Here is a 9636-nt window from a genome sequence, read left to right as displayed (position 1 = left end):
TGCAACGAATGATGCAGGTAGTACTCATCTGAAAATAACATTAAATGTCAGTATCGAGGAACAAGACCCCAAATTTCCTTTCGAATCATCATCACCATGTTTATAACCACCTCAAACATGAACATAACCGTCGCGCCCTGTGCACAACCATTTAGGTTGGGGTTCATAAAAGACGTAATTAACTATGTCCATCTTCTTACTAGATAGGAACAGGCGCTAACGACCAGTCATACAAGTCTATTAAACAATTTCTGCAAAGGCTTTTTGCAACTCCATACTACGCGCATTCTGAAACATCCTTTTGGGGGCATCACTGCATTCATTCCTGATAAAAGTGCAAAAAGCCTATGAAGGGGTTGTGGTTCTGATGACAAATGCATGAAGCAGCAATTTCCAGGAAGAAACATGAGAAGAAAAATCCTTCTATTAATTTAAGATGATAAAACAAAGTCTTGAGCCAGAGCCCATTCCGGGCATTGAAATAACAGAGAAAACTGTCTCCGGGAACTTCAATCAGCATTCATAAACAAAAGGGTCCATGAAGATGGTGCTAAACAACACTTGCTCGCTCAACTGTACATTTGATGAGAGAGTTTGCCTACCTTCCTAAATTGTCGCTGCCTGAATCTGCTAATATCGTCAGCCTCCGTGCCGTTTTCATGAACTCGCTGCAATAGTAGAAACTAATAGCTGTCAGAGAAGTTAAATTAAATTCTCAGACACTCCAAAGCTTTCAAAACAAGTTAAGTCAAATGGATGAATATAAGAAAGATAAAGTGGTGGAAAGCAACATACTACCACCTACACCAATATAACCACCAGAAATGCAGGATTTCCGATTATCATAGGAATAGCTAAGGTCATTTTTCAAGTTCAGATATGCCATCGGAAGCAGACTGCCTTTCTCGCGAATGTGCTTATCTGAACTTCATGGTTAGACAGAATAAAATGGATTATGTTTAAGTCACAACTCAAAAATGTAATATCCGAGATGCAATTATCTAAGAAACATCATTTTACAACTACTAGAGGTCTACCACACAACATACACAGATTGCAGCTGGGTATGATATATTTAATATTAAGATAGAAGCCATGGAAAGCTTTATTTAGTTCATCTAAATATCAGGGAAAAAGGAAAATGCTACTAAAAGAGAGAAAGGCGCACTGCTACGGTATCTTGTAAGGGGACACACCGGACTCAAAACCAATTACCATAAATTTCCATCAGCAAGAGAGGCAAACTCTAGGAACTCCATATGCTATAAGCTCTGATTGTATTCCTCACCTGAACGGTTCATCTCCAGTTTGTTTAACTGCGCCCACTGCATCTCGGTAGAGCACATGGCTCATCATCTCCGATTTATCAATCCCAAACATGTCAGCAAGCCTCCCATACAGCTCTTCATATGAGCCAAGGACAGAAAGGTCCAGCGTGCGACCTACATCCTCTGATTCCATGAACACCTTGCAATGTCCAGTCTCCAGACCAAGCTCAGATGCTTGGCGATCCCTGTACCATGGAAATCCCTCACATGACGAATTCTCTGCAAGCCCGTTTTGATGAACTGCAGAGCCAGAACCATCTGATACGTTTGTGGTCCTTTCAGGATTACCATCCAGTGAACTGTTTCCAGTAACTCCAGGGGAGACTGTGTCCCCAGAATTGCTCAAAGATATCTGCTGTTCGGTGAGTATCGGCTGCCCAAAGAGGACCAACTGAGGTGACTTTCCATTGCATAATTTCTTTGTTCTCTGAGATGGAGTGGCAGTGGTTAACAAACAAGACACATTGTCATGAATGGCAGGATTGCCAATGATAAGTCCTGTAGAGATTCTAGAGTGTGCAGTGGCTTGATCAAGCCGGTGAAGCCCAGCATGGAACAGATCTGACTGCAGTTTGTTGAGGCGGAGATCTGATAGAGCTAAACCAAATTGAGCATGCCTGGCTCCCTGTATGCCTGCAGGAGTGCTGTCCGGGAAGCAGCACAAGGGGCTGCTGCTGGGCCCAAAGGGGTTTCTGGGGAAAGACGGAGTTGGAAGCTGGCCTTCAATGGGAAAATCAGGGCGTTGGGGGATGCAAATCTTCTTCCGCGGTGGTGAGAAGGGTGCTAAATGGATAGCCGGCATGTTAGAAACCAGTTCTACCAGCCATGGGCTCACACGTTTCACATTCTGCAATAAATCTGGTTCATCCCATGTCACCTGCAGGCAAAACCATTTCAAGGGAAGGTTACAGTCCAGCAATGAATTAGAGAAATAAATGAAAAATGAGAAACAAAAACAAAGTTTCAGAGGTTGTGATGCTGAAAAACAAGAGAGCCATTTGTACAATGCACAGAAGGAAAAAAACAGATACTTAAGGAGGTCATGAAGAAAGTATGTCTATGAAAATACAACCCATTAAGTTATTCATGTCTAAGGTTATCTTTTGTATAGCTCAGGAAAGAAAGGTACGCGTATCATCAGCATGTCGAATATCATATCAAAGCTTCAGTCAAATGTTGATTAGAACTAACAAGAGGAGCTTCAAAATAAATATTTCTCTCGTCTATTTTGTCTACTAGAAATAGTTGGTTTGTGAGTGAGCCATATAATTCACAAGGTTCAAACAAAATGAAGAAAAAAGAGGTGCAGAAAACATGGTAATGCAGAGACTTCAAAAAAATATTTTAATTTGTTTTGAATAAAATGAATCATTTAAGAGTTAGTTGTTCAACAAAAATACACTCTTACATTGAAAGCAATACATATAAAGCACTCATCTTTTGAAAGCAAATAATGCTAGGCTTCTGCCGGATTTCTATGCAAACACCTTTAGTCTATATCCTGCTTAGATATACATGTTCTTAGCCAAAAGCGCAGACAAAATCCTGAGCAAGGTCTTCCATAATTAAGTTGATGCTAAAAAAGGATATACTGTGATTATTCATGATGATCCGAATTTGGAAATAGAAGCAAGTAATATGAATAGATATTCTAATTTGGCAGGTAAGACAACTATTGATGCATGATTCCAGAAGAAATCAATCATATCAATCAAACTCAGAAGAAAAGAGGATTCTTTACAAAACATACGTAGCACAAAACTACAAATAGCAAGCATGATTTATATTCCAGAAGCAAAGCTCCAGGCAATGTCTCATTGTAGGGAAGGCAAAATTAGAGCAAAACATAATACATCTGCATGAGCACTAACAATACATACAAGCATACATCAGGTTTCATAGATAATAACTTGAGCATAGGTAGAAAAAATAGTACACAAATGATTGCGGCAAAGTTCCTTTGCAGCTCATGGTAGATAAGTAAGAACACATGCAGGCTATAAAAATGGTCGGTATACAAGTTCACCCTAAAGCTGTCCCTCTTCTACAATGAAAGAAGCAAGAAATCACAAGTAAAATGAATGGAGTAATGAAAGGGTAAACAGAACTAGATTGGCACCCAAAACGTAAGGTTTTCTTCTTCTATGCCAACAAAATTTGCTGGTCCAAAACCAACATTATAAGTTAAAAGGAGACCAGAGTTTAAAACATTGAGGCCAAACTATGCACAGATAAAGGAATTACTACATAAATAACACAAAATAATAGAATGCATAATAATTTCCACAGTCCATGTATGCTGCATAGAAAGGATACCTGAAGAAGCCTCCAAGGTGAATTAGGCCATCCTATCGGATCTGCAACCTGAACAGAAGATATCGTCCCCATGAACCAGCTGATCCTCGAGGAGTCCTCGGTTTCGAAAGCCATCTTAAATCTCATCCCCGGGCACCACCGGATTCTCATCGCTGCCTTCACCGCTGCAGCTTTCACACAGAACTCAGGTGTACCAGCTCTTGGGTAGTAGATTACCTCGAGAGGCTGCCCATTAGCGGCAAGTGTTGCCGCCTCAATAACGGAATCGGCCCTCACTCGACCCCTTCCCCTCATATTACCACCAGAATCCAAGTTACCACCATTTCCATTGCTTCTCATCAACTTATTCTCTTCTTCCCTTAGGAAGACAGAAAAACCCCCATAGGCTGAGACACAGTTTCCGGTGGGGGGATTCCACCCGGACGGAGACTCATGCCCTCCACCGACCCCTCTTTTGGCCCGTCTGATCCCCACACAGAGATCCCCATTCTCTGCTCTCAGGAACACGATCGAATCGCCAGCGACAAGCTTCTTCTGGTTCACAAAAGTGCTCCACCCAGTGGTAAGCAAGTGGCGGCGAGGGGTCCCTCTGTATATATGCCTGAACTTCCAAACCTCGCCATGCACATCCTTGGCAAGAACAGTCTGGACTGGAGGGTCCGCCGAGTAGTCCAACCGCGGGAAGATGGTCTCGGCGCAGTAGCGAGGAACAGAGAAGCCCCCACCGTTGTTGGCGTCCGACTGGGTCAGCGTCTTGGCAAAAGAAGCAGGCTTTTCCTGTACATCAGCCGCGTTGCTACCGAGGCCCATTCCATCATCATCGCCAGAGTCCGGCTCATTGGATCGAACTGGAACCATGTGGATCTTGGCAAACACCTCGTCCGTCTCCGGATCTGCCATGAATTTCACAACAGTCACCCGGCAAAGGACGAGCGCCGGGACACGGGGAAAGCTCCCAAAGTCCACGATGCCTTGGGCGTGCTCTGCGTGGCCCTGGGGGAAGTAGTACACCTTGGAGTTCACCGCCGGCATCTGAACCATCCCTCCGGCGCATGCGTGCCAGAGCTGGGAGTCCAAGCACTTATCAGCGTCCTTCATCGATTCTTTGACAGGTTCGCTGCTGAATGTGATCATGGTTCTGATTAGTCTCCGACTAATTTTTTCAGCGAATGCTGTGAAGGAAACAAGATTTCTTTTAGTTTTGGACATAAAAACCACTTCGCCTAACGATAATTCCGGCAGTGAAACTTAGAAAGCTCTCACCTTTTAACAAAGCAAAGCCATCGAATCTTCTACCATCAACAATTCCTTCTTTCGCAAATTCCTGAAGACAACGACTCGAAGCAAAGAAGAACTAAAAATTAGCTTTAAGGCATGCACTAAAAAAAAAGATCCACGATAAACATGAAGGTCATCGAAAACTCTTAAAAAATGGAGGAAATTTGCTAAAGAATCAGAGGGAAGCGAACACAATTTTTAAAAAGAAGGGAATAAATTAACGAATCAATCCAATCTCTTACCTTTCTACGAGAAACACCGCTACCAGAGAAAGAACCAGAGAAATCCCAATTCAGTTAAGAGAATCCGAGAAATCCCACCTGTCTGCAAGCTTCTTTTAGGAATTTCCTTGAAGATCAAAACCCAAACCCCAACTCGCCTTAATGAACACTAGGAAACCCTAAGCTAAATAAAAGAAACTTACCCTTTCCCCCGAGGAAACTTCAAAGCTTCGACAACAGACACCCTATACTCTCAAACTCTAGAAACCCAGTCCACAGCGCGATACAACCTACAGCCTTTTAACTGAAAAACCACAAGACCAGAGCACCAACAACGCAATACCATCTCCCAAAATCCCCTTTCTTCCCCCAAGAGGTCACGGGTTTCTCAGCAAATGCTCACCATTTCTATACCACCCAGCTCCAAATCCAATCCGCAAGCCCAAATCGCCGCAGAGACCTCTTCATTCAGCAGAGAATCCTCGCCAAGTTGGAATCTTTTCTCTTCTGATCCCCACTCCGCCCTCAGATCCTAAGAATTCCTGCACAGATTCAGAGGGAATCGCCTCATTCTCCGGTGGTAGTGAGATTCCCTCCAAACAGCAACAAAAGCGCAAGGAGAAACAGAGAGGACGACTACCTTCACACCATTCCTCTACTCCTCCCCCCTCCCCTCTCTCTCTCCCCTCCCCCTCTTCTCAGATCTCTTATAACGTCTCTCTCTCTCTCTCTCTCTCTCTCTCTCTCTCCCTGACAGGCTCACACACTCTCTCACCACATTTTTCTTTCGTTTGTCTAGAGAAGAAAAAAAATATAAATATAAAAGGCAATGTTGCCGGTGCTAGTAGGTCGGGTGGACCGGGATCCGAAACCAACGCGAATCTGACCTGAAACGAGACCCAACCTCTGGCTCAAACCCGTCAAATCTTGCATCGACCCGACCCACTTGGGTCTTCAAAAAGAAAGAAAAAAAAAGAAGAAAGACCCTAAAAATAAATAAATAAATAAATAAGAATAAGTAGCGGTCATAATTTAGACTTATTCATGCGACATTGATCTGCTGCAGCGGCAGTAGGAGGATGGGTGGAGGATCGGATACATGTTGTGAAACAGAGCACATGGTTTTGATGAGGTGACACGTGCAGCGATAAACGGGGTTCGTTTTCGGATAAACCGGGGTTCGGAAGAAGAAGGATAGATGGGGGGTTTAAAAAGGCGGTTTACGTTGTACCCATAAAATAATAATAACAACAATAAAGGTTGTTTACGAAAGGAGCGGCGATCTGACCGGCCTCGTGGGTTTTCCGATCTTTTGGTCGGCCGACGGGATCCTCCACGCGGCGACGTCGCCAATTCATCGCCCACGAGATCCGTGCTGTTTGCCCTTACTGTTCCACTCATTTACAGGAGGGCCACTGCACTTCCTCGCCCTCCGATGACGGATATGCCCTCGCTTGAAGAGCAAATTAGTTTGCCGTAAACGGTCCCGCTATGTTGCTATAATGGTGCCGTTGATTAATGACGGTTCTGTCAACTTGCGTTACATTTATGGTTGTGTTGGGGGAATAAGTTTTTTCCCCCCAAGTGACATAAATGCCCCCAAGAAGCCGCACAATCGCCGACCCTGAACGGCCAAAGTCGGCGTCCGACCTCGAAACGCCCGACCTCAAGACATCCGACCTCGAGACCTCCGACCTAGGAAAATCCTGATGCTCAAGGTCTACCCTTGTCAGCCACCTACTACGGCCGTACTCCTCCGAGGTCCAACTGAGGACCATACCCTACCGCTGCTTCAGCATTTATTGCGCATGGCTACTGTAAACCTCCAGTTCACTCAACAATCAATGCGGATCTCCGGCTCACTCGACAATTAATGCGGATCTCCGGCTCACTCCACAATTAATGCGCATGGCTCCTGACATCTACGGATCCTCGGCTCTCCACGGCAAGTTAGCCCAGCAGAGTCTAGTCAACCATGATAAGTCCCCGATCTCGGCCATACCTCCGACACCGATGCAATAATTCGCCTGGCAGCGCCCCAATTCAGGTCGTACGACGACCTCACCGCCGACATCGATGTAATAATTCGCCTGACCGTGCGCCGACCTGGACAACAAGCCAAGCCGTACTACGGCCTCGCCCCGTTACATCACAGGTACACCGACCCCCGCCTATAAAAGGGAACCTTGGCTTCTCAGGCGGGGGGGGGGGGGGGGGGAATTACACGCTCTACAAACACTTTATCTCCTCTTCAACACTATTTGCCCCCTCCCTGACTTGAGCGTCGGAGGGCCGGCGCCGGAAGACCCGGCCACCGGCTTGTTTGCAGGCACACCGAACGGAGGACGCCGCTCGCCGACGGATCGCCGCCCCGCCGTGAGGACCCCCAGCTCCCTCTCTCCGGCCACCCCAAGCGGAGGACGCCGCCCGCCGACTGATCGCCGCCCCGCCGTGGTGACCCGCAGCTCCCTCTCCCTCGACCGAAGATTGCCCCCGGGTCCAATTTCCAGCAACGGTTGGCGCTAGAGGAAGGGCCCGAGTAGCAGTCATGAAGTTGAGAAGTAAGGGAGCCTCCAACGTCTCCCGGCGTCCCCCGCAAAGTCCTGGACGCTCCGTCCAGAATTCTCCAACTCCGGCTGACCCAATTCCTCAGGTCCAGCCGGAACAGTTCAACGCCTTAGTACAGCAAGTCCAGGCCCTGGCCGCCGCCGTTCAGGGCCTGCGACGCGAGGAAGCTTTACCAACGCTTCCCCCGCGGGCCCAGTTCCCGCTGGAATTTCCTCCCAACGGCCCGGTTCTCCCCGGCCAGAATTTACATGGCTCCTCCAGAGCCAATAACGAGGAGCGGACTTCTCCCCAGAGAGAGCTGCCGGGGGAAGATCTCGACAGAAGACTCCAGCCTTCTGAGGCTGAGTCAGCTCCGGACCGCCGTGAGCCGGTGCAAACCACGGCAACAATTCCGCAGGCAGGGGAGCTCGACCGAAAAGTTGAGCATCTGGAGCGCCAGATCGCGGCACTCCACAGCAAGAAGGCGAGGCAAGAGGGAGACTTTGAGTTCACTACCAAGTCCCCCTTCTCCTGCCAGATCGAGGATGAGCCGGTTCCCGCAAGGTTCAAAATGCCTCAGGTGGAGCCCTACAGCGGAATCACCGACCCTCTCGACCACTTGGAGAGCTATCGGGCCCTCATGGCCCTACAGGGGTCCTCGGAGGCCATACTTTGCAAGGCCTTCCCAGCAACCCTCCGAGGGACCGCTCGGCTTTGGTTTTCTGGACTGAAGCCGAACACGGTGTCCTCTTTTGAGCAACTCGGCAGGCAGTTCGCCACCAACTTTGCTGCCAGCCGGCGCCAGCGACGGACGTCAGACTCCCTCCTCGACATCAAACAGAAAGAGGGGGAGTCCCTCAAGGAGTACCTGGACCGCTTCACCGCCGCCACATGGGAGGTCCGCGAGCTCGACCAGTCGATAGCCATGTCGGCTCTGAAGACTGGGGTTCGCTCCTACCGATTCCTCTTCTCCATCGAGAAGAGCTTCCCGGCCGACTTCACTGAAATGTTGGCCCGGGCCCGGAAGTATGCCAAGGCCGAGAAGGCAGTCGCCTCTAGGCGGGGAGCAATTGAGCCCGCCTCGAAGAAGCAGAAGAAGCACCGCGAGGAGCACGGCCAACAGAGGAGCCGATCCCCTCGCCATGAGAAGAATCTCCCCCGACTGAGGAGCCCGCCCCGTCAGCAGGGGCGACCTCAGCAGAGGACACCTCCCCGACCGAGGTCCCCGCTACGGCCTCGGACGCACCCAGGGAGGTACGATAACTACACACCCATCAATGCTCCCCGGGCCGAGATCCTGATGGAAATTGAGGGTCGGGACTTCTTCCGACCCCCGCCGCCTATGTGAGACACGGGATTTCTCCGTAATCCCAGGAAGTACTGTTGCTTCCACCGAGACCGTGGGCACGACACGGAGGACTGCTTCCAGCTCCGGGACGAGATAGAAGCACTCATCCGTCGAGGAGTACTCAACCGGTTCGTGAGAAACCGGCGCGAGGAAAGGAGGCCGGCGGAGGATGTCGTACCAACCGAAAATCCGGACGACAACAGGCCCATTGCCGGCACCATCAACATGATTGGAAGGGCCTCAGCAGGAGCAGCCGCCCCGAGAGCACCCCCGAAACGCCCACGCACTGATGAAGTCATCTCGTTCTCGGACGAGGACTTAGAAGGGGTCGAGACCCCTCACGATGACGCTGTGGTCATCTCAATGATTGTAAATAAGTTTGATGTAAAGCGTGTCCTAGTTGACAATGGAAGCTCAGCTAACATTTTGTATTATCATGCCTACCAAAAAATGGGGTTGACAGAAGGACATCTCCGGAGGATCAACGCCCCACTGGTCGGGTTCACCGGAGATTCGGTCCCGGTCGAAGGTGAGACCAGCTTCCTTGTCACAGTTGGCCTCGCCCCCCGGGAGAGCACTGTGAGGACGGACTTCCTGG

At 48.7% G+C, this 9636-nt stretch overlaps 1 protein-coding gene across 11 annotated transcripts; it reads right to left on the bottom strand.

Moving 5' to 3' along the window:
• LOC103703960 (auxin response factor 18-like) lies at nucleotides 1-5940 on the bottom strand. 11 transcript variants are annotated; one of them, XM_088724149.2, is made up of 7 exons: nucleotides 5347-5819; nucleotides 5165-5246; nucleotides 4908-4981; nucleotides 3645-4761; nucleotides 1289-2205; nucleotides 603-668; nucleotides 1-325 (listed from the first exon to the last, which is right to left on the bottom strand). In XM_088724149.2, exons 4-7 carry the CDS (start codon nucleotides 4740-4742, stop codon nucleotides 241-243), a joined length of 2166 nt encoding a protein of 721 aa, XP_088580275.2. In that variant the 5' UTR covers nucleotides 4743-4761; nucleotides 4908-4981; nucleotides 5165-5246; nucleotides 5347-5819; the 3' UTR covers nucleotides 1-240. The 11 variants fall into 11 exon arrangements, with proteins under 11 accessions (XP_088580275.2, XP_088580274.2, XP_088580273.2 ...); XM_088724148.2 differs by having other exon boundaries at nucleotides 4908-4968; XM_088724147.2 differs by having other exon boundaries at nucleotides 3645-4816; nucleotides 5347-5484.
• Nucleotides 5941-9636: the final 3696 nt, after the last annotated feature.

The sequence above is a fragment of the Phoenix dactylifera genome, chromosome 6, assembly GCF_051530095.1.
Source record: "Phoenix dactylifera cultivar Ajwa chromosome 6, Ajwa_hap1_PhDact_Kaust_v1.1, whole genome shotgun sequence".
NCBI lineage: Eukaryota > Viridiplantae > Streptophyta > Magnoliopsida > Arecales > Arecaceae > Phoenix > Phoenix dactylifera.
Note: the sequence above shows the minus strand (reverse complement) of the source record. Positions and strands in the feature narration are given on the sequence as shown.

What these genes read in the sequence shown, in the direction of transcription:
- LOC103703960 (XM_089923714.1), bottom strand. Translation starts at nt 4,778, where the DNA reads ATGATCACATTCAGCAGCGAACCTGTCAAAGAATCGATGAAGGACGCT. An exon ending in CACCTTGGAGGCTTCTTCAG is followed by an intron (nt 2,206 to 3,644) that starts GTATCCTTTCTA and finishes TTTTGCCTGCAG; the next exon opens with GTGACATGGGATGAACCAGA. An exon ending in GGCAGCGACAATTTAGGAAG is followed by an intron (nt 326 to 602) that starts GTAGGCAAACTC and finishes CACTTTTATCAG; the next exon opens with GAATGAATGCAGTGATGCCC.